General features: G+C 41.8%; 1 protein-coding gene across 2 annotated transcripts in view; it reads right to left on the bottom strand.

Annotated features, from left to right (window-relative positions):
• Window positions 1–11,384, bottom strand: part of gps1 (G protein pathway suppressor 1) — an 11,649-nt gene extending 265 nt beyond the window's left edge. The window contains exons 1-14 of one of the 2 annotated variants that reach the window (XM_034539377.1): window positions 11,068–11,384; window positions 8,518–8,610; window positions 7,588–7,769; window positions 6,006–6,170; window positions 4,291–4,426; window positions 4,082–4,159; window positions 3,885–3,945; window positions 2,943–3,028; window positions 2,261–2,355; window positions 2,068–2,173; window positions 1,863–1,943; window positions 528–665; window positions 304–438; window positions 1–129 (exon numbers count right to left, since the gene is read on the bottom strand). The exon at window positions 1–129 is cut by the window's left edge and continues 265 nt beyond it. In XM_034539377.1, the coding sequence (XP_034395268.1) occupies window positions 55–129; window positions 304–438; window positions 528–665; window positions 1,863–1,943; window positions 2,068–2,173; window positions 2,261–2,355; window positions 2,943–3,028; window positions 3,885–3,945; window positions 4,082–4,159; window positions 4,291–4,426; window positions 6,006–6,170; window positions 7,588–7,769; window positions 8,518–8,610; window positions 11,068–11,100 (1,464 nt within the window). In that variant the 5' untranslated portion in view covers window positions 11,101–11,384 and the 3' untranslated portion in view covers window positions 1–54. Of the gene's footprint in view, window positions 218–303; window positions 439–527; window positions 666–1,862; window positions 1,944–2,067; window positions 2,174–2,260; window positions 2,356–2,942; window positions 3,029–3,884; window positions 3,946–4,081; window positions 4,160–4,290; window positions 4,427–6,005; window positions 6,171–7,587; window positions 7,770–8,517; window positions 8,611–11,067 lie in introns of both variants that reach the window. The other variant, XM_034539378.1, reaches the window with a different exon arrangement.
• Window positions 11,385–24,872: the final 13,488 nt, after the last annotated feature.

Below are 24,872 nucleotides of genomic sequence, written 5' to 3'. Positions count from 1 at the left end.
TCTGCGGCTGTCGTCAGCAGAGTTAGCTTGCAGACTTTGAAGAGGACTTCCTCCTCACATGTTGGTGCTCATCCTGGTCTGGCTGTTGGCTGGTGTCAGCTCACCCTGGCTGCCTTCTCTGGGTGGAGACTGAGAAGAGGACACCGTTTCAATTCAAATAACCTCCAATCCTCGGATTCTGTGTATTTTGGGATCAGCACTTTTCACATATGAGAGCCTGTGGAGAAGACAGGCACCCTCTCCATCACTCGTGAATTTTAGTATTTCACTTTTTTTTTTAAAGTATAAACCTATTTTTCCTACCTTGACGTGGATCTGGTTGCGCAGCACAGCAGCTCGGAGGATCATGGCTTTGGCTCGTCTCTGGAACTCTTTGCCCATGTGGATCGACTTCTCAAACGTGGTGCTCCTCTGGTCCACGTCCCTCGCATACAGAATCTATCAACAAGTCAGAGCATCCGTTCACAATGGTCCAAATGACACGTTACTCACTTCAGCATTTTCGTGTGTGTGTGTGTGTGTGTCACCTTGCTGTGGGAGTCGATGCGAGCGTTGATGAGCCCCTCCAGTATGAGCTGGGTGAGCTCATCCTCCAGAGCTGCTACTGTGGTGTTGAAGGCCTGAGCCATTTTAGTCATGTCTGCTGACACGTAGGGGCTGAAATACTGAACACATGCACAGACACACACAACTGTCAGACGGGCTACTATTAGACAGTAGTCAGAATCAGAATTGTTTATTTGCAAAGTGCGAACATGAAACATACGAGGAATTTGACTCTGTGAAAGATGCATAACAATGAACATAGAATAAAAACGTTAAAAAAAACAAAAATCGTACGGCAATCATAGATAAATATGGTAAACAACTAACAGATAACAGAAAAAGTATATATTATCAAATAAAAGTGGCAAGTGTATTTTAATAAGAAAAGAAAAGATGGGGGCAGGGGGTGTCCCGGGCTTTGTTGATGAACCCGACTGCATCTGGAAAGAAACTGTTCTTGTGGCGTGAGGCTTGGTCCGGATGGACCGCAGCCTCCTGCCAGAAGGAAGGGACTCGAACAGTGTGTGTCCAGGGTGAGAGCGGTCAGCTACAATCTTTCTTGCCCTCTTCAGGGTCCTGGAGGCGAACATGTCGTGGAGGGACAGATTGCAGCCAATCACCTCTCAGCAGAGCAGATGATACAATTCAGTTTATTTTATATAGCCTAAAATCACAAATGACTAATTTGCCGCAGAGGGCTTTACAATCTGTACGCATACGACATCCCTGTCCCAGGACCTCACATGAATGATATGCTAGAGCCACTGCACGTGCAGCTGGGAGAGCTTGTCCTGCAGCAGAGACAGAATGATGGTATTGATGGCAGAGCTGAAGTCTACAAACAAGATCCTGGCGTAGGTTCCTGATGAGTACAGATGCTGGAGGATGATGTGGAGGGCCATGTTGACTGCCCTCGTCTACAGACCTGTTTGCTCTGTAGGGGAACTGCAGGGGGTCCTGGAGTGGTCGGTGAGGGTTTTGAGTGAGATAGGACAAGGCTCTCAAAAGACTTCATGACCACATGGTCAGGGCGACGGGCCTGTCGTCATTAATTACATTCAGAAAAACTCAGTCAAAGAACATAAGAACTGAACCCTGACCCTTGTAATGTAAAAAGGTCCTCTCTACGACATTCAGAGCATTAACATATCATCAACCAGCCGGCCCCTTGGTTAGCTTTCATACAGCGGTGACAGCTTTTGAGTCTAAGAGGATGTTTGTGTCACATTTTGGGGGGAAAAAGCCTCCAGATGTTCCTGAGTTGTGACGGACAACATTAATGCATAAAGTGTAAATGCACATAGTGGACGTCTCACCTGGATGAGAGCTCTGTTCCGGATCTGGCTGTACAGCGTCTTGACATGTGGGGCCAGGTACATGTCCAACAGGAGGTTATCCTGGAGAACACACCAGTCACATACACTCAAAATCAGCAGTCATGTACTCCCACAACCTCAGCACAGTCTCAAACTGCTGACCTTTTAATGACAGTAATATTGTTATTAGTACTAATACACTCACCTTCATTTCATCCAACAGCTGGAGACAAGTCGCGTACTTGGACTCGTAGAACTTGAAGATGATGTCACGGATCTGAGGTTCCAACTCTAGAAATAACTTAAAGGAGCTGAGGATAGAAAATAAGGTTATTAGCAAAGCCTTCCTGTCATTAAATAAACACGGTATGTGTCATCATCCACTTAACTACTCCTACCTGCTGGAGATGACGTTACGCTGGAGCTCCTGTCTGTCAAATGTGGCCAAAGCACACAAGCCTCCATACACAGCAACGTTACTGGGCGACAGGAGCTGCAGGGAGCACACACACACACACATTACACAGCTGTTTGTTCGTGGTAGTGGTTTCAAACTTCAGCCCGAGGTAGTGTGAGGGAGCAGCCTTTCACTAGAGCAGTCCGTAATACATACACAGCCAGTTGCTGTCTGCCATGAGTCTACATTTTAGGAGCACTGGTGTGTGGTTCTAAATAATCATGTCTGTCTGCATCAGTCAGATGCTCTATATGTCCTCAGTCTTCAGATAAATAATCAATGACGAAAACACATTAAGAACAGCTCTGACGTCCTCATTAGACGGCTACTTCAGGGAACGCTGGTCGCAGCTGCACCACACAGACGTTCAATGAATGAACCACTTCATTCTCTTCATTGACATTGGGCTTTTAGAAGTCGAGTGGTACAGAAGGCTCACATGATTCAAGTCAAATGATTCACATGTTCTTAAATTGAATTTTTGGCATGGTATATTATTTAATCTAAATCCAATCATGTTACGTAGACTAGATAAGAAAAAACGCTCCATGGACTGCTGAGGCATCATTTTAGCTCCAGTTGACCTGTGGAAGGTGTGTGTCAGGATTGCTTATGTCACTCACCTCTGGACAGTCACAGTGGTCAAAAGAAGCCTGCAGGAAGCACTTGGCAGCTGGTTTATATTTTCGAGAAGCCAACTCTGCCAGCCCTGAAACGCCAACAGAACAGCTCAGACAACTACTACATCCTCCACAAATTATCCATAAGAGCTCTATGTAGAGCAGTCATGGTGACAGCAGCTCTATATAGACATGTCATGGTGGCAGCAACTCTATGTAGAGCAGTCATGGTGGCAGCAGCTCGATATAGAAATGTCATGGTGGCAGCAGCAGCTCGATATAGACCTTTCATGGTGGCAGCAGCAGCAGCTCTATGTAGACCTGTCATGGTGGCAGCAGCAGCTCTATATAGACCTGTCATGGTGGCAGCAGCAGCTCTATATAGACCTTTCATGGTGGCAGCAGCAGCAGCTCTATGTAGACCTGTCACGGTGGCAGCAGCAGCTCTATATAGACCTGTCAAGGTGGCAGCAGCAGCTCTATATAGACCTTTCATGGTGGCAGCAGCAGCAGCTCTATGTAGACCTGTCACGGTGGCAGCAGCAGCTCTATATAGACCTGTCAAGGTGGCAGCAGCAGCTCTATATAGACCTGTCATGATGGCAGCAGCAGCTCTATGTAGACCTGTCATGGTGGCAGCAGCAGCAGCTCTATATAGACCTGTCATGGTGGCAGCAGCAGCTCTATGTAGACCTGTCATGGTGGCAGCAGCAGCAGCTCTATATAGACCTGTCATGGTGGCAGCAGCAGCTCTATGTAGACCTCTCATGGTGGCAGCAGCTCTATATGGCAGCTCTCTATAGAGCCGTCATGGAGGCAGCAGCTCTCTATAGAGAGCTCTCAGGACATTCTTTATTCATAAAACAGGATAAGAACATACATGGAGCTGCTTCACAGCTGATCTTGAAACTCATCATCACATAACAGAACATAAAGCCGTCTTACCTGCAGCACACTTTAATTTGGTGAGGACTGCTTGATTTTGGCTGTCTCGCTCTCCTCTTTGCTAAAAGAACAGAAAGAGAAACATCATCATCTAAAAAGCTGTTTGTCATCTTAGTTAAGAAAGGCATGACTACTTCCGGTCACAGTTATAAAATAGTGTTAGTAAGGTGAAGACAGACGCTGTAACCTTTGCTCACCTCTGCTATCTCTGGTGTGGATTCTGCTTTGTTGACGTAGCTCAGTACATGGGACCAGTTCTGGAGGTAAACACTAACCTGTGAGAACAGAGGACACAATTTACTCCTCCAGATACTCGTTTGCTCAAGTCTAATTATCAAAACCCCTCCCACTACCAGCTGCTACAACGGTTACTACCAAATTACAACATTGTGGGATGGTGCTGTACCTTGATGACATTCAGACACATGTTAATGACATGCTTAGCACTGGTGCAGTAGTCTCTGGCTCGGGAATAGCACTTGAGGGCATTACTGAGGTCTCCGCAGTCCAGGTAATGATCCCCCAAGTCGTCGTGACCTCTCCTGGGGAGAAAGGCAGGTGAGATGGAGATAAAAAGGTGGTAGATGTAGGGACGAGGGCAAAGGGTCAAGTAAAGAAAGGACCGACAGGAGTCAGTTTGGCTCTCCAAGCACTTCTAATAAACAAGCTGGCAAAACGAATCAGCAGAAACCCTGGTGACAAACCAGCTGTCTTTGATGGTGTCTTTAATGGCTTAATCTTAAGGCCCAGGTACTGGGGCGGAGAAAGGATAATTTGTTAGCGAAGCCCCGATCAGGATTTAGAAGGATCTGGCCCCGCAGTCTGAGCTGAAGGATAGGTGAACCTGCATGATGTCGTCTGATTTTGCAGCACAGAAGAAGAGCATTAAGAATAACTCGATAGAAACTGACCTTCTCTCTGATAGTCTTGTTCACTGATGGAGGTCATATAGAGCAGTGGTCCCCAACCCCCGGGCCGCGGACCGGTACCGGTCCGTGGATCAATTGGTACCGGGCCGCACAAGAAATAATTAATAATTTCCGTTTTATTTATTATCAGAGTATGAACGATCTTTTATTTTTGAAAAATCTTTTATTTTGAAAAATGACCGGATTCGCTCGTTTGCATCCCGGTCACTTGTGCGCCCAATTTTAACCCACAAGCTAGCAAAATGAGTAAGAAACAGACGTCTTTGGATATTTTTTTTGCGAAAGGGAAAAGGTCTAGTGAAGAGACAGAAGAAGAGCCTACGAGTTCAAAGAAAAAGAAAACTTTTACCAGACAATACCAGGAGACCTACTTAAAATATGGGTTTATCGCGGCAGGTGATTCCCATATTCCAAGCCCGCTCTGCATAATATGCGGCAACCGGCTTGCTAATGAGGCAATGAAGCTGAAAACCCTGTTGCCATTTCCGACATCCTATCTGTGTGAAGCGGGGTTTTCTGCAGTGACAGCAACCAAAACAAAACAACGGAGTAGACTGGATATAAGCAACACACTTCGGGTGTCATTGTCTCCCATCACTCCCAGATGGGACCGTCTGTGTAGAAAAACAAGCGCAGGGCTCCCATTGATTTGGCATTATGGTGAGTAAAAATTTCCATGCACTTTATATTAGTTTTTGTGGTGTATCTGTATCTGTGCAGGCATGTAAAACGTACGCACGTAACTCTCAAAGGGTCGGTGCACTAACACGCCGCACCAACACCCCCCCGGGCCGCGGTAAAATTTGCCAAGCGTTGACCGGTCCGCGGTGATAAAAAGGTTGGGGACCACTGAAACACCTAATACTCATGTTTACTACATGAAGCTTGAACGCATTAATACAAGTCAGTGAAACCTCCATTATCGTAGTTGTTTGGCTCTGTGACGTCACTGATTCCTGAGCAGCAGGATGGGACTGAATTACAATATAATAACGTCCGATTAAGTTAGTTGTTCCACAGGTTTCACGGTTGTGAGCATTATGTCTTCCTCACTCAGCGACGCATGTCTGTGCGTGTGTGTGGCTCTGACGTTACCGACAGAAGAACTATGAAACTGACCGTCCGCTCACCTGTCATGGCCGATCAACGCTAGTAAGAACATTGACGCTGACAATGCCGTGAGCGTTCATACCTGATGCTCTCTTTGATGGAGTTCCCCTTGTAGTTTTTGAGATCAGTGTCCAGTTTCTCCAGTTTGAGCAGAGCCTTTTTCCTTGTGGACTCGGCCCAGGCAGAGTCCAGGGGAGGAGGAACAACACTACCTTCCGGTACGGTGTCCGGCACACCCTGCACTTCCCTAAACAAAACAAAAAACATTTACTCTCCATGTTGACAAAATGAGAGAAAAGGGGACGTATTTGCCATCAGACTTTGGAGCAGTACACCATGGGTCCTCCAGTACACACGGCAACATTTCTCATAGCTTCACTGTTTTCATAGAGCTGAACTAGGGCCTGTGTTCATAGCACTCCATATTGATAAATGTGTAGATAAATATTACATTTAAAATAATAAATATTGAGCCAGTTGCCCATGAACTAAGCTTTAAAAAAATAAACAGACTACATGAACTAAGCTTCAATAAATGAACAGACTACATGAACTAAGCTTCAATAAATGAACAGACTACATGAACTAAGCTTCAATAAATAAACAAACTACATGAACTAAGCTTCAATAAATAAACAGACTACATGAACTAAGCTTCGACATTTGCTTGAACTGAAAAACTAAAACAGATTGAGCTTTTTATGCATTATGAAATTAACAAAAGGGCCTACAAGCAGTAGGAGGTTGACAAAAAAAGAGTACAGGAGACAGGCACCAAACCAATTCAGGACTCGGAGGTGACACCAAGGATGGGTATCATTTAAGAAATGACAATACCAGGACCAATACCAGCCCCTAACAAGTCCTGGACTATCTGCCATGTTTGCCGTAGTGCTAATGAGCTTTTGCATCCCTGGACTTTCATTTAGTACCACCTCCTAAGCGGTGCCCAAACTGATGTTCAGGAGGGCAAAGGATCGGTGTGCCGGTGTGTTAAGAGTGGAGCAGAGCGAGGGAAAAGAGAAAGTAAATACAACAGAACCGACCTACGATGTCGGGCAATACTAAGGCATGTTGTAAATGTAAAATGTATTCAGTAATCAAGGCTATCATATCAAATTCAAAACTACTATTCAGTGGCCCAAACGCCACAGAGAGGCCCTGAAGAATTCAGAGACGTTGGGGTAATTCTCCCCAATAGACCCGCCGCCGTCTACTCTGGAGGAATGGTGTAAATGTTTTACATTACTTTCAGGTTGACTGACCGATTGATTGAGGGTTTACTATGTTTTGTAAAGAGGTGGAAGTCAGCGCTTAACGTTATGGTTACAAACACAAAAGAGGAAGGCTGAAGGAGAGTAGAGAAGAGGGACCGTGGGACGCAAACAAAGACGCCACAGAAAAAGAAGCTGAGCTAGAGTGTCAACCCAGCATCCCGTAGCAGAACGACAGAGGTAAAGGCTAAATACACAGCCGTGATAGCAGTGTCACTCTTGATTGGTGTAAAAGCCAATAATGGGAACGTTGGGTTTAACAGAGTGCTAAGAAATAAACAACCATTTTGGTAAGCGCACACTACGCGCTAATGTGATCTATTGCCAAATCAGGATTGCACTCTCTCCATAAGCAGTGTTCACATGCCACAGGGCGATCGACTAGAATACCGTGAGGCCTCTGTGAGTTTGCGGTGGATCTCTTCGTAGGTGTCGACATTGAAGGTCCTCTGGACAAAGGTGAGGGCCATTTTCAGGGCTTCCACTCGGAGCTGAGGGCAATGCTCAGCGATGAACTGAAGCCTCTCAATGCGCATTAACCCACTGTAGCTGGTTGCATACTGCTCCAGGTCCTACACACAGGGAGGAGGGACAGGTGAGAGGTCTGGTTAACACAGTATGAAACCTGCTGCTCTGAAATACTGACGTCACATTGTAGTTGGATAGGATGTCAGATTGAAGGGATTTCAAAGTAGCTACAGTGTATTTTGCATATTTGGGTTAAAGTTAAGGTTGTTTTCATGTATTATTAGTATGGTCGATGCTGTCATTTAAAAATTTGACACTGGCTAGGCCTAAGTGGGAAGAGAGGGGTGTGTGTGTGTGTGTGTCAGAGTGAGTTAGAATGTGTCTGTCCACAGCTAATCAGCAAACTGCATCATAATGAGTGTCCATTTATTAAGGCATGCTCAAGGACCTCTCATAGTTACGGTGACTCACACTTTCTTAAAACAGTTTGAATAAAGTGTGTTTGACGAGGCTCTACAGCTCTGGTTGTATTCATTCAATCAAACCTTACAGCAGTGGTCTTTGCAGACTCAACTTTATAATTGTTTTATGTGTTGCACATAAGACTGCATGCCTTGTCGCAGATCAGAGGTCTTTACAGGAGCACTGGAGTGCACCATCTTACCTACAATTTTGAGAAATACTTCTGGCCAGTACAATCCAGGTATTTTTGTACTCCATGATATTGATGAATTGCCCCAGCAGCTTCATGCAAAGGCTTATTCTCTTTGGACAAACCATTACATTGTATACCACCATCAAGGGTCAGTTTTAGGGTGTGCGTGTTTATATGAAAGTCTGTCAAGTCAGTACCAGCGTTGGGTTCTCCACTATGTAATTGGTGTCCGGAGCATTCTGCTGGTCCTCCTGGGGGTCTGCATCTATCTGCATGGGCTCCACAGACCCCTGAGAGAAACACACCAGACACAGATGTTAACAGAAATCACAACGCAAGACAGGATCCACATTATAGCGGAATAAACATAACAATAAAAATAGTAGAACTGTAATATACATGTTTCATGTGATTCTGAAGCATTGAGATTAGGACTGTCCTCGACCAAAGGAATTCCTAAGTCAGCTAACACTCACATAGCATTTTGTCAACTAATCAATTAGTTGATTTAAAAAATCCACAGATCTGTAAAACTGAGTTTTTTCACAAAGAATCACACCACGGCACCGCTTTAAATATTTGTGTTTCACAGAAATGTGCTCATTAGTTTCTTGGAAATAAGTCATTCAGCGTGAAAAAGCTTTAAAAACACAACAAGCACAGAGAACGGTGTGCTGCAGGTGCTGATCCAGCAGCTGAGCTACGTTCACATCCCCAGGCTCAACTTCTGGAGCTAATATTGATGTTGGGTGGTGGACCTCAACAAGAAACTTGTTGGAGAGCCAGGAGCTGGTGATAGAACGAGCTAGCATGGCACATGTCACTTTGCTCTCCATGGGGAGGTTCATCATCAGATGTTCACTGTGGTTTAAACTTAAATCAATGAGGTCTGTGCTACTGTTACTGAACAACTGGCCCAACCTCACTACAACAATAAATAATTGGTGGTGTGAGAATAGATTGGACTGTAAATATTCTACACAGTTGGATAGAACATGATAAATACGATGATTCGGCGACTGTGGGTCAGTGGATAGCAGGTCCATTTTTCAGTCAGGGGGTTGGCAGTTCAATCCACGCCCTAGACGATGTGTCCTTGAGCAAGACACTTAGCCCTAAATTGCTCCCTGTAGCTGTGTCTACAGTGTATGAATGTAACATGATTGTAAGTCGCTTTGGATAAAAGCGTCAGCTAAATGTAATATAATGATTTCAACAGTGGAAAAGGTGACTCACAGCAGGTTTTCAGCCTGGTTCTACAAGGAATGCATGGTTGGCAACAAGCAAGGCAAAAGGAGCATACAGGGATCTTAAGAGGTAGCCGGGCGTCACCGCAGATGCAACAATTGCTATGTTATAATTTTCTTGGTTAGCCTTTTAACACAATACCAGGCGGATAGTGAACGAATGCCACCTTTGGGAAGATAAACTCGTAGAGTTAGTATGCGTTAGTGCTGCATGTGTTACCACATGTACAAGGCTCATTAGAGATGGGCGTGATGCCAAAGCTCCTCTCACTCTGATGCAGTGCACTGTTTCAATACATTGTGTTGAAGCTGTTGTTAAATGAAGAATACCACGAGACTGATGGCGTCCGAAGCTTCAGACATCACGGGTACTTCAGAAAGCACTTCAGTCAGCTCTACAGTTTTTACAGTTCAGCAGAGATTAGAATAACATAGATATGGCAAAGTACACAACAAAGACATGATCAGAAGTATGATAACATTTCCACCATATACCAAGTCATAATGTGATAAAGGCAACAGGCTCATTGAATTGATAGCACATCACATTGCGACTCATATGAAACGTAAATAAGTCAAATAAAGAAGCCCAAAAAGATACATTCATATTTCATGTCGTCAAAATATGTTATATCTAGTCTTTATGTACAATGCATTATCAGAACATCTTACTGTAACATATTGCACAACCAGGTCTACAGCACTCCTGAACAAGTGTTAGCCTGCAGGCTACTTTGAAACTATTGGAATCGTCGGTGTTGTGGGGCTTTAGCTTGGGCTAAGCTACGACTTGGAGCTAATGGGAGCCTCTGCTAACAGGAAGTTGGCTAGCAATGCTAGCTTATAATCAACACAAGCTGTCCTCCAGCCTGGGTTGGGTTGTGCTTTAGAGAAGATTCGAACTGAAGACGTGTGCGCGTCAGAAACAGCGGTACCAGCTGCCGAGGAGCGCTGTGGCCCGTTACCGTTACAGCTATGCTGATACCGTCACCACGTTCAGTAAATGGAGGCCTTCTGTCAGCCTGCAGCTCCACACTCCATTAAAACAATATCTCAAATGCATCCGTCTAGCTAGCGAACGTTTTTAAAACCTTTGTCAACAAATGTGTGTGTGGGGGGGGTGGGGGTGGGGGGGTCATTCGGGCAGTAACATAGACGGTTTGATTTCCTGCGCTTGTCTTCACCTCGCATTGTAACGTCAGGGACCGACAGTGACGTTACCTTTGACAACAACGCAAATTATTTCAGCTAGTGATTAAATCAAACTACATATTGCGTCGAAGATGATTCATACGCATTATCAACATAACGACTGCCCGGTGCTGTTCTTACGTAGTCTTAAACTGTGGTCTTTAACCATGAACTGAACTATAAATTAAGTTAATTTAGCTCGCTTAAACTAGCAAGCTAACGTGAACTGCTAACATTAGCTAAGGTTACGCTGCAGTAATGTAGATGGTCTGGTTAGAAATGACAGAAACAGCGATGGTCAAGACTTACCTGGAAGTTAAACACTTGCAGAGGCAAAGGCATCGTATTTATGTTGGACTTCGGTGTGGTTATCGTTAGAAGGGGGGTAGATCATAAAGATATTGATGTGCGGCGTGCAATCTAGCAACCGAGTCTCTAGTGGGCGGGGCCTGGCATGCTGCTCGCTACGGCTCGCGGGAAGGCGCAGTTGGAGTCTTCTTCGTTTTAAGGTGCAAGCTACAAGTTAGCTTTAAAGGTGCAAGTCCCAATCCACCGTACCGGAGTATGCACTCCCCCAAGAGTCCACTGATGATATTGAAATAAGGCCATGCCTTCGCCACCGTGTGGGTTCGTTCTGTAACAACCCAACAACCAGTGGCGGCTGGCCAATAGAGGGCCACGGGGTCTGGCCCCACCCACCTTGAGCCACAAAAAAAATAAAAATATTTATGAATATACAAATTGTCAATATTTGTGTTTTGGAAATATGGAATTTACCCAGTAATATTTGTAAAATAGGATATCTGCACAAAATATATGCTTTTCCTGCACTTCCTGCAGGTCCTCTCCGCCCGACTGCATGTCTCAGCTGCAGCTGGGGCCAAATCGTTTTGGCCCAGAAGAGACGGGTCTAAGAAGCAGTTGAGCCTATTACTGCTTAAATATATAAATGAGTGATATACAATTTAGCCAATTAGCGTCTTAAAATAGATTCCGTTTTGGGACAAAGTCGTCTGGCCCAAAAGCTGCACGTTCTCTGTCAAGCGCTTTTTTAACGACATGACAACGGCCAGCGAGCGTGAGCACCTCTCTTCCAAGAAGATCCGACCTGCTAAAATCTCTCCTCCAAGATCTGTTTGAGAGAAGAACTTTGGTGGAGAAACTGCAGGTAAAACATCTGGGCCCAGATGAACCAGACTTAAGACGACAACAGACTAGCTGAAAGGGAAGCAGCAGGAAGCATGGACATTCACGAGTGCTTCATGTTCCTTACTCCCATAAAGGAACATGAAGCACTTGTTGGAAGAATTAAGAAAACATGAGAACACCAGGAGACATATGGATAACTCCGTCAAGAAGCCATATTGGGCAAAATGAACGTCGCTACCAGCTGGAGGACGGACACAAGATTATACAGTGAAGAAACACAATGAGGAGGTGGATAAAAACCAGGCTCACTTTAAACGTTAGATCATGTTTATATATTAACATGCCCCTATGAAACAAGGTTCATCTTTCTGATTTATATTATACAACATTTATATTTTATTATAATATATTTATATATAATATTATGCTATGATATATATAAATATATATGGAATTGTATGAATAAGAGGTCCTTATGTCAGTGTTGGAATAAATGTTAAATATTTAACTACGAAGTAGGAACATGAGAGAGGTACAAAGCAGCAGAAGTGCTTGTTGACGAAAAAATGTGCTTCTGGTGTGAACAGCCTGGCGGTAGCTCAATGTCACCGAGGTCCAGGCCCATCCATCCGTGTGTTGGGTGGGAAATATATGTCATGACCGAACAAAGACTAGAACCCAAATGCACGACTCAAAGCAAAGTAACACAAATCTCAGTTTTAATTAACTGGAAACATACAAACAGAAAATCTACATGAACAAAGTAACATAAAATCGTGACTGATGAATTCCATGAAAATGGCTGGTTCTCTGGCACAAAAAACAAGACGAACTGGCACAGGACAAAAGGAGACGCAGACAATATACACACAGGGTAAGGGCACAGGTAGAAACAATCAGGAGCGAGGCAGACAATCAGACCAGAGGAGAAACACACAGGGGAAGGAACAAGTTGCCTGAAACAAGAGGAGAGTTGACTTTCACAATAAAACAGGAAATTACGAGACAACATGGACACAAGACACGAAACTGATTAATTTAACATCAGTTTCCTGGACATGACAATATACCTCTATACCAAACAAATATGAATATGTTCAATTACAACGGTGTACCCTCAATAAGGTGGACCAATCTTTTTTTCACAGAAAGGATTTTTAAATGTATATATAAATTACTCTTAAAATGAATTGCAATTATATATAAATGTAAACATGATTAAGAATATGAATATGAATAAGATTTTATGAATATATTTCTGACTGAATTCATTCAGCTGATCTTTGAGAGAAAAATACTTATGTATGCATCTATTTATTTCCCTATTTATTTATCTCATTCTTTCTCTCTCTCTCTCTCTCTATCCTGTGAATGCTGACGGGGCACCTTACGGTCCTTTGCTGCGCGTCATCACTCACAATCCCCATAATCAATGCTAATAATAGGCAATAAGCTATCAGTGGGTTTCAGTTCGTTCACTTGCTTGAGTTTAAGTCTGGTTCATTTAAATATGTCAGGATCCGTGGAAAGCAAATAGCAACACAATAAAGGCTAGCCTACAAAGTATGAACAGTAAAAGTACTCTACAAGGACCATCAATGCTCTATTATCACATTATTGACAGTAACACACCCTCAGCCGTAGAGGACACATATGAATGAACGCACTAGAGATGCCGTGGTGTGACGTATCAGAGCCCCGCGGCGTCAGAGGGAGAAGGTGATGTGTGGAGGTAAAAGCGCTTTAGTCTTTTCCCCTTGAGGTCCGTTAGGACTGTTTCAACCTTGCTGATTAGAAAATACAAAGACAAGACCATACGGCATTATTATTAGGGCGCTTCGCGCGCGCACAGTTGTGTCATCGCTGGTTTGAGAGACTGCGGTAAAAGCCGGCTCGCGAGCTGTGAAACTTTAATTGATCTGAACGAGTTTATGGATTGGCGCGAGCCGGTGTGACAGAGTGACCCGGGTAACTGATACGGGGATTAATCTCACAAGAGCCGGTTTAAGCCAATTCCGTTCATCCACCCAGCAGTCCGGCAGTCCGTCCCGGGGGAAGGAGACGCGCAGCCCCGTTCATGTAACCGCCTCTGCTCCCGTTCTGCTGTGAGGTCCGTCTCTCTGGAAACAGGGACAGAGCACGCTCCCTCCACGCCTGCCGGTGTTATGCGCGGCTGGGAAACGACCAGTCGACCACTCGGGAAACTCGACTCTCTCTTTCACATGGGCGCAAGCGGAGAAGCCGGAGCATCTCTGGGCCCGGACCGGGATAGCAGATATGCAGAGCTCTTCAAGCAGCTGGACTTGAACAGCGATGGCAGGGTGGACATTAATGAGCTGGTGACCGGGCTGGCAGCTCGTGGTTTACACCGGGGAGAGGCGGAGGAGGTGAGGCGGCGACGACCGGTGTTAGACCGCGAGACATGCCGATGGGAACACACACACACACACACGCACACGCACACACACGCGCGCACGCACGCACACAAACACACACACACACACACACACACACACACACACACACACACACAGTCACACACACACGATGGGAGCACACACACACACACACACACACACACACACACACACACACACACAGTCATTCATTCATGTTTCATATAAAACGTGTAGTTTAAAGTAACGATATGTGCTCCGACAAAAGTGGAACACATCTAACCGACAGCATCTTGCAGCATGAATTCCTATCTGAACTGTTAGTGTCAGTTGTTGCCCAGAGAGTCCAACGATAACTCTTCCATTTAAAAAAGAGCAACGTACCAGGTGTTCAAATCAAAAAGTAAAAATAAAGCAATCCACTTTGTTGTCAGACGCCTAGCAACCGTGTTCTCACAGGTTTAACCACCTGAAGGCCAAATAAGCACACTATGAACTCCATCTCCAATTTGACTATAGTTCAGTTTAAAGAGCTGATTGGTCCCAGCATCACAGACTGCTATCAGTGGATAGTGGAGCCATTATGTAATAAGAACATTCTGAGGTCATTTGTTATATTTTGTACATTTATTGCATGCTGAAATCAATTAATGATACATATTTTCTTCAGCAACCTTTCAGTCCACCAACTGTGTGTGTATGTTAAGCTGCTTCCATATATTTAATACAAAGACGTACAAGTATTATTATTTTCAATTCAATTCAGTTTATTTTGTATAGCCCAATATCACAAATTACAAATTTGCCTCAGAGGGCTTTACAATCTGTACACATACCACATCCCTGTCCCAGGACCTCACATCGGATCAGGAAAAACTCCCCAAAAATAACCTTTCACAGGGAAAAAAGGGAAGAAACCTTCAGGAGCAACAGAGGAGGATCCCTCTCCCCGGATGGACAGATGCAATAGATGTCATGTGTACAGAATGAAGAGCATTACAAAGTTACATAAACACATTACATGAATATGACAATGTATGAATGGAACTCCAATCCATGAAACAGAAGGAGGTTATTGAAGCCAAATGTTTGTGGATGGTGAGAGATCCGTCTACACGTGAAACAGTGATAACTGGCATACTTTCTGGAGAAAACATGATCTGATGAGGAGAGATGGTATTTATCCCACTTTGGATGGAGCGGGTCTCATTTCTGCAAATATGACCAAGTTGATTAACGGACTTAATCCATGACAACCCAGAGTTCAGATCAGGAAGCAGAAGCAGAGTTGTAGTCTTCCACCCTTCTCTGCACTTCCATTCGAGCAGTTACCCACCCTTAACCTTAACTCTATAGAGACTGTGTCTGTCCCACGGCCACTTAAATTAATTAAATCAAAAGTAACCAGAAGAGTAGTCATACAAAATAACCTCATAAAGGTTAAAACCACTATTTTCAAAAGTGCAACAAATATTAGATCTCTGTCATCTAAAGCTGCATTAGTAAATTATTTATTATCAGATAATCACATTAATTTATTCTGTCTTACTGAAACCTGGCTGAGTCATGAAGAATATGTCAGCCTAAATGAATTAACTCCTCCAAATCATATTAATACTCACAATTCTCGAGGCATCGGCTGAGGAGGTGGAGTAGCAGCCATCTTTGACTCAGGCCTATTAATAAATCCTAAACCTAAATTAAACTTCAACTCATGTGAAAGCATTGTTCTTAGTCTTATCCAACCTGGAAAAAATTACAGCCAATTCTATTTGTTATACTGTACCGGCCACCAGGTCCATATTCAGAATTTATATCTGAATTTGCAGAGTTTCTATCAAGTTTAGTCCTTAAAACTGATAAGGTTATTATTGTAGCAGATTTTAATATTCACGTGGATGTTGATAATGATTGCATTAGTGCTGCATTTATCTCATTGTTGGACTCGATTGGCTTCTGTCAGAGAGTACAGAAACCCACTCACTGCTTTGGCCACACCTTCAACCTTGTTCTTGCATGTGGCATTGACATTGACCACAGAACCCTCTTCTGTCAGACCATTACCTCATAACTTTTGAGTTTATACTCCCAGAGTGTACACCGTTAGTCAAAAGTTTCTACACCAGATGTCTAACTGACAGTGCTGTAGCTAAATTTAAAGAAGCGATTCCTTCTGCATTTGATTCAATACCACGTCTCAATGTGACGGAGGACTCCTGTGCTAACTTTAGTCCGTTCCAGATTGATCATCTTGTCGATAAGACTACAGGTTCACTGAGAATGACACTAGACTCGATAGCCCCTCTGAAGAAGAAGACAGTGAGGCAAAGGAGGTTTGCTTCCTGGTATAACCCTCAGACCCGCAAACTAAAGCAAACATCACAAAAGCAAACATCACAAAAGCTTGCAAGCATATGGTGTTCCACCAATCTGGAAGAATCACGCTTAGTTTGGAGAGATAGTCTTAAAACATATAAAAAGGCCCTCCGCAATGCCAGAGCAGCCTATTACTCATCAGTAATAGAGAACAATAAGAACAACCCCAGGTTTCTCTTTAGCACTGTAGTCACAGCTCTGTTAGGCTGTGTATTCCTATAGACCCCAATAGTAATGACTTCATGAACTTCTTTAATGAAAAGATTCTAACTATTAGAGGCAAGATTGATGATCTCTTGCCCTCAACCAGTGCTGATCTGTCCTCAAGTGGAGTGGCCTTGGAAACGGCTGTATGCCCTGGTGTTTATTTGGATGGCTTTTCTCCCATCAATCTTGACCAATTGTCTTTAACGGTTTCTACTTCTAAACCGTCTACCTGTCTCTTGGACCCCATCCCAACAAGGCTGCTTAAAGATGTGTTGCCTTTAATTGGCACCTCTCTGTTGGATATTGTTAATGTGTCTTTTCTAACAGGCCATTCTTCAAAGTAGCTGTAATTAAACCTCTCCTGAAGAAGCCCACTCTTAATCCAGAGGTGTTGGCTAACTACAGACCGATCTCTAATCTTTCCTTCCTCTCTAAGATCCTTGATAAAGTAGTCGCAAATCAGTTGTGTCACTTTCTACATCATGATAGTTTATTTGAGGAGTTTCAGTCAGGATTTAGAAAACACAACAGCACAGAGACAGCACTGGTGAAAATTACAAATGACCTCCTAATTGCATCAGATAAAGGACTCATCTCTGTGCTGGTCTTGTTAAACCTTAGTGCTGCGTTCGACACCATTGATCATGACATCCTATTACAGAGACTGGATCAGTCGATTGGCATTTCAGGTACCGCACTAAGTTGGTTTAAATCCTATTTATCAGATCGATCTGAATTTGTATTTGTAAACGATGAAGCCTCAATGACCACCAACGTTAATCACAGAGTTCCACAAGGTTCTGTGCTTGGACCAATTCTATTTACCTTATATATGTTCCCTTATATTAGAAACTGAAATGATATAAACTGGCAATATTATAAACTGAATTGAATTGAATATTTGGGACAGCAAGACCTGCTTCCTTGTCATAAATAATGCTGCTGTGTTTTTTGGCTAATGGCCACAGAAGCTCCTCCTTTATCAGTGAGAGAGCTGAACCAGCTCTTGAATGATGACAAGTAGTGTGAGTGGTCGGAAGACTAGAAAAGCGCTACACAAGTACAGGTCCATTCTCGTCACCAGTTGACTGCTGAGTTGAAATGCTGTTCAATAAAGTATGAGAGCACTGAGGGCAGTGTGTGGGGTTACACTATTGTTTTCTTCATCATAACCAAGTGATAGTTCCATTACAGTCTTTCTGCTCCTGCTTCAAACCTTCAAACCAAGTACATGTAAAAACAAAATTGTTTTTACATGATCTCATCGTGTCTTTCTGAATTATCTCTTACTTTCTAAAATAGAAAGTAAGAGATAAAAAGGATGAACGGTTAGAGCGATCGAAAATGTGCTATTAGACAGTGGAAAGTGAAAATTGCGACTTAGATCCCAAATTGTATCATTTTGATTCATCTCGTAATTTTGGCCTGTTATCAAAAATAGACTTAGTGTCTCATAATGTAGACTTCCTCTCATATTTTCCACCTTGTAAAACTTTGACTAGAATCTTAAACCTAAAGAACTATTTCTTAGTCAAAAGTTCAACCTCGTCATTTGGATTTATCGGATTCTATATTATCAGTAAATACATGTTGAGATCACCCCCACAGACTACAGAAGGTAACTGTCATGTAAACCACTCTTCTGCCTGTGAATAGTAATACCATAAATCTCTTGTCATTTCATGTCATTAATCAACCTCTAGCAGGTCAATCACTTATTGTTGTGTCCTGGTTATAACACCATATAAACACAACCTGTCCCAGTTTGCAGTGGAATATAACTCTTTGTGGTGATGAATATTTTAACAGTGTCTCTGCTACACCTCTGGCTCTCAAGTCACTGTGTTCTACTTGTTTTTGTCTTCCAGTCTGACGCAGAAAGTCATTTGAATGGTTATGAAGATTGATGCATAACTATTTCTAGCACACACTCTTACATAACCCATTCCATCTACACTGTCGAGAAGAGAAACCATCAAGACCTGTAGACCTCACAGCCTGTAATCTGGGGTTTACCCTTACCCTAAAACCTTTGGTATAGGTTCAACTATGTTCTACAAGCCAAGACCTTCCACATATGCATCCATAAAGTGTAACTTCACCCCCAAGTTTTTTTCTCACCACCAGGCTAGTAGAAGGTCAGAGGAGAAAGTCTAGGGTGATCATATTTTTTATAACCCCAGAACCGGGGCCTTTAAGTGTACTGCAGGTGCACATGTATGTGCTTATGCACATACCATATACCTGCTATTGTATTTTGCAATCCACTATGAGTGACCGTAAACATGCTCTTGCAGTATGTGTAGAAGGAAGCATTTGATTGTTGGGTACTTTACAAAGGAAGAATTAGGCCTCAGGGTTTTTTAGAAAAGACTGACTCTGTCTTCCATTCCCGGGCTAGATGGTCCTTGTTTGTATGTTCCCCCGTGTCAGTGTGGGTTCTCTCTGGGTTCTCCGGCCACAGTCCATAGCGATGCTGCTTAGGTTAACTGATGACTCTAAATTCCCCTCAGTTGTGAATGTGAGTGTGATTGGTAGTCTCTACCTAGCCCTGTGATAGTCTGGTGACCTGTCCAGGGTGAACCCTGCATTCGCCCAATGTCAGCTGGGATTGGCTCCAACCCCCCCAATACCCTGAAAGATAATGAATGGATTGCTTCCAAAATGACCCTTGTGAGCATTTTCTGGTCAACCACCACTTTGAATAGGCAATGCAAGTGGGTTTTCTTTGCTTCTCTTCACAGATAGCATGCAAGTCCTTAGATAAATACTAGCAGAACAAAACTGTGTTGATGATAATGAGGGGGCTATTAGTCGTGAACACCCTGAAGCATGCTAGCCAAACTTAATTCACTTCACAGAAGGGTCCTCATTCCAAGGTCTAAAAATTCAACTGGTTCTCATTAGTTTATAAGTGCAAAGAGCATACACAGTGGTGTAAAGGGCCATTAGCTGGGAGAACTCCTTTGACTGTTGAAGGCTCTTGTGTTCAATGTGTTTTATACATGTATGCCAAAACCATATTCATTATTCCTTGCTCTGCGGCCCATTCTTCCACCAGATGTCAAGTTTTTAGGTATCCTGCACTGTAAAGAAAATCCTAATTTAACAGAAAATAACTCTTTTTTTACAGTAGTTTCTCTGTTTTTAAAATTGATATGTAAAATTAAAGACATTATCTGTAAATTAACAACCCAACTCTTAATTTAAGTATTATCCTAATAATAACAAATAAAAAAAAATTCTCATTTTTTTACAGAAAAAGTACTGTATTATTTATACTGTATTTTTTACTGTTTTCTTAAATTACATACAAATTCATGTAAAATAACAATAATTACATGTAATTAAATATCTAGCTCATCATTTAACGGTTTATATCCATACTAACACTTTAACGATTTTCTTTGTTATTTTAAGGTAAATAAGTAGTTTTATATTAATGTGTACTTTTACATTCAAACTCTGTAATTCTGGATCTTAATTTAGCTAACGTTTTTCATTACATCAAAGATAATGCAGTCTTTTTTTAAAGAGTACAAAGTAGAAGCAAGAATGATTGTAAGTCGCTTTGGATAAAAGAGTCAGCTATGGTATGTAATGTAACATACTTGAACGTTTGAACCTCAAGAGAGCAGTGCAGCAGAAACTTTTGCTATATGGGATTTAGTGGCAAGGCATAACAAAGAATAACACAAAAGACAGTGAAGCGTCAAACACCCTTTATTTTTAGTTGAAGTATGAAAAGGCACATTACAAAATAGCATTCATATAAAATCTGAATAATGTTAACACTCTTGGCTGGAGGGGTCCAGGGAGACCCTCTTCCCAAAACGTTTTCAAACATCAGATATCTGTAAGAAAAAGAATAAGTAAATGAGTTTGATTAAAGATTTAGCTCTTGAGTCACCTGATGGACTGTAATCCCAAACAATTTAAAATAAAACTATGTGCTTTATGGCACTTAATCGTGTTGATTCTCACCTGACTAGAACCTTGCTTGTGTTGTATTAAGATCTCATATGTACCTCGCTTTAGATAAAAGCATCTGCCAAATGCCACATTGTAAGGTAGCCCTGCCTTAAAGCATAACCTGCTTTATCTTCTATTTTATTCTAAATGGGAACATCATTTACAAATTAATGTTGGGTCGCATTGAAGACTTGAAACTAACTAGCAACTGAGACCATAAACTAATTAGGAAAATGATTACTTAAATGATTAATAAATCAAGTGAGAAGTAGGGTCATTTTCTCATAGACCTCTATACAATCAGACTTTGTTTTTAACCAGTGGATTCGATTTTGTCAGCAGATGACAGGGACAGTAGTGGTAGCTTATTTGTATAACTTTAGAGGTAAGACTGATTTTTGTATTGGAGAACTCGATTTCTGTTAGACACGTTAAACAAGAAAATTAATTGTACAACATTTTGTGTGTTGTTCTTGCACAGATTTAATGTGATTTTTTCCACTTAAATTAAAGCAAACAATGACCACTTATAGTGACTTATAACCAGCTTGTAATGTATCTGCCTAAAACCTAAAGGAATTTCATTACTTTACTTAAAGCACCCAAGGACTACTTTTAGTGACATTGCATTATAATAGTGATTATAATGTATTATAAAATGATAATATATTAAAACTATGAGAATTATAATACACTATGATCGTTGCAAAAGAATGTCAGTGAGTGACCAGCAATATATTATATATATATATAAATAAATATATAAAGTATTATGATACTTGACCTTATAAGTCATTATAAAATACTTTCTAATGTGTTATGATTATTCTAAAGCATCATTAATATTGTTGAGTGCTTATAACTATAATTTTACAGTGCTTTAAGCAGATTATAATGCATTAAAGCCTCAAGCTAAGGTTGCATGTAAGATGTGAAATATCAATGGCTGTGGTGGACCAACTGTCTTGGTCGTCGAAGGCAAGCCTGTTATGAAGAGTAGCCCGTGGTTTAATATCGTCACCTGTAGCCAGTGGGGAAAAAATAGAGCCCATGCAGTTGTAGACATCTGTATAAACTTGAAATGCAGCAAAAACATTGGCACAATGAGAAATGCATAATTATTACATTTAAAAAATCATTGATTTTCCACAATCTAAGATGTTTAACGTTACTTTAAACTACTAACACTTGGTGCACATGGTCACTTAAGGGACACATAAGTGGTATTTAGCTAACGGGTTAACTGTAGCCAGTGGGAAAAAATAGAGCACATGCTGTTGTTGTCATCTGTATGAACTTGAAATACAGCAAACAATTCTACACAACAAGAAATGCCTAATTATTACGTTAAAAAAGTCATTGATAAACCATAATCTAAGACAACACTTGGTGCACATGGTCACTTAAGCAGTACTTAGCTAACAAGCTTTATGAAGCCACCTTCAATAAACATGTATAGTCTTATAAGCACTGTAGTTAGACCTACCATTATTTCTTACCTTATTCTCCACTTCTGAAAGTACCAAAATAAATTCTGCCGTAGTGGCAGCCCACCTTGGACGTCCTTAGGCCGGCTAAAGAGGGTGACCTTTGCCCTTGTGATGGAGGCCGAGTGCTGCAAAAGTGCATGCCGTCTTGGGCATGCATAATCCGGCCAAAGACTGTGCATTTAGCCATGGGGAATTGAGGGAAGTAGTGGTAACACTTTATCCGAGAAACAGCGTTATTGGCTGGCTTTAATTCAGCCTGGACGCAGAGCTCCAGAAGCGGTGAATGTACCTCCGTTTGCGGGCTGAAGTCAGCCTGTTTAGCCCACTGATGGACCTCGGTTCGCGGACGCCGTTTCGACGCAAATTGGCAGAGATACCTAGGTTATATTCAGCCTATTTAGCCCGTAGATGACGCTGACTTAGTGCCTTATCAAACTGCACAATTGCTGTTGAATTGACCTTGCTTCCATCAACAATTAAAATACATTAAATACAGTCACTGTCTACAGTGAGATGTCACAATTTAAATGTACATTGTCCCATATCAAAGATGGCTAATGGCCTAACCACTGCAGCCAACACCTTGGACCTGGCTGGCTTTGAGCTATGCAGAACAATAAAGACAAGAAGAGGGGGAAATGGTTTTGCAATGGTGACTCACTACATGCAGTTAAAAGTCTGAAAACAAATGTTGCAACTTGTATGGAATAATGTCAATGTTGGCAAATGAGTGTTGCTGTGGGCAGAGGCCCAAACTAACATACCGCGTAACACTGCAAAACAGTGAAAATTAGGGAAAATTACATTGTTATGTGTGCACAGTTGGCATTTTGGTGGTTTAAAAGGAAAGGTTAGGGATTTGTTAAAATGCAAGAGGGTCATACTATGGGCCATATGAATGTAACTGTAATGTCACCATGGTGTCAATCCAGCCATTAGCTTTTCATATAGGCCTAAATACAGAATGCAATATATGCAGTGATTTTTGTTGATTGTTCCATCTCCATTTGCTGTCAGTCCTCAATTTGGTTCTTGTGCAGGTAATGGCACTACAACTTTTTTGGAATATTTGGGTGCTTCATTTTGTTTAAAGAACCACTTTTAAATACTGGGCCTCTACTTGTGTGTGCTTGCGTTGAGGCTAACAATAGTAATAATAATAATAATAATCTACCACTGCAGAGTAGGCTAAATGTATAGGAAACACTGCATATGGATCAATGTGTTGGAATTATGTAGACTGTAAACTAGTAGACCTACATAGGAATTGAATGACTAATCGTCGGCCTTAAAAACATACTAAGTGTGGAAATATATATATATATACTGTGTATATGGTATATTCTATACCATGTGTATATGTGTGTGCCTATAGGTATAACTTGACCATATATTATTACATTTTTATTCATACACTGCAATGAAAACACCATTTGACCAATTAATTAAATATAACAGGCTACAAATAGAACTAAATACACACATTTCTTTTGTTGAACAAGTCATCTTTTCCAATAGTAATCACGCTAAAACAATTGCTGTTGGCTGTCTCACGAGGTTGCTTTGAACATGATTGGATAATCGGACAGAAAACTGGCCAATGACAACTTCGCGCTCCTCAAATTTGAAATTATTTCTGTTGGAGGGAAACTGCTGCTGCTGCTGGGACCCGCGCGCTACTGGTTTGGTCTGCTTGTCTCTGCTGTTAACATGACATGCACTATTATCTGTATTATTACCTGGAGTATTATCTGCATTATTGCCTGGAGTATTTTACATGCGCCTGTGAATTTGACTTGTGGGATGTCAACGGAGAAAAGACTGGAACATGAACACAGAGGAAGGATCAAACGGGATCTGGTCACTTCAGTAAAGTTAAGTGAATTTATATCTTACAAAAATATTGAAGATCAGGTAAGAAAACATTTTCCCTGTTATTTTCTAACGTAATGTTATGTTTTGTGTTCATGTCCTTAATGTATGTAACTAGCCCAGTGTAAAACTATTTCATTTTAGACAAATATATAAAGTGTCAAGACCGAACAAAGACTAGAACCCATACGCACGACTCAAGGCAAAGTAACAACAAAACATTTAATTAATTAACTGGAACAAACAAACAAACAAAAAATCTACATGAACAAAGTAACAAAATATCATAACCTGGTGACCGGAGAAATTCATGGAAATGGCTGGTTCTCTTGCACAAAATACAAGAAACCTATTCAGGAAAAATCTGTAACAGTATTTCACTGCAAAACCTTTAATGAAAATTTTCGTAAAATTATGTTTTTCGCCCTTTATTTGAATTAAGATATTTTACCTTAATTTTACGGTTTTTGTTTGGCAGCCACTGCTGCCAGTCATTTTGCCTCCATTTTACGGGGTTTTTTTTACAGTGTGGTAACAAATAGACAAACAAATGTGACTGAAAACAGAACCTCCTTTAAAATAGAGCCCTATTTCAGCAGTTGTCTCTGGCATTCTCTCCTTGATTTGACAGAGGACAGTACAGAAGGGTGGA

Source organism: Cyclopterus lumpus, chromosome 8, assembly GCF_009769545.1.
Source record: "Cyclopterus lumpus isolate fCycLum1 chromosome 8, fCycLum1.pri, whole genome shotgun sequence".
Taxonomy (NCBI): domain Eukaryota; kingdom Metazoa; phylum Chordata; class Actinopteri; order Perciformes; family Cyclopteridae; genus Cyclopterus; species Cyclopterus lumpus.
The sequence above is the reverse complement of the archived record's forward strand: the minus strand, read 5'-3'. Positions and strand labels throughout refer to the sequence as shown.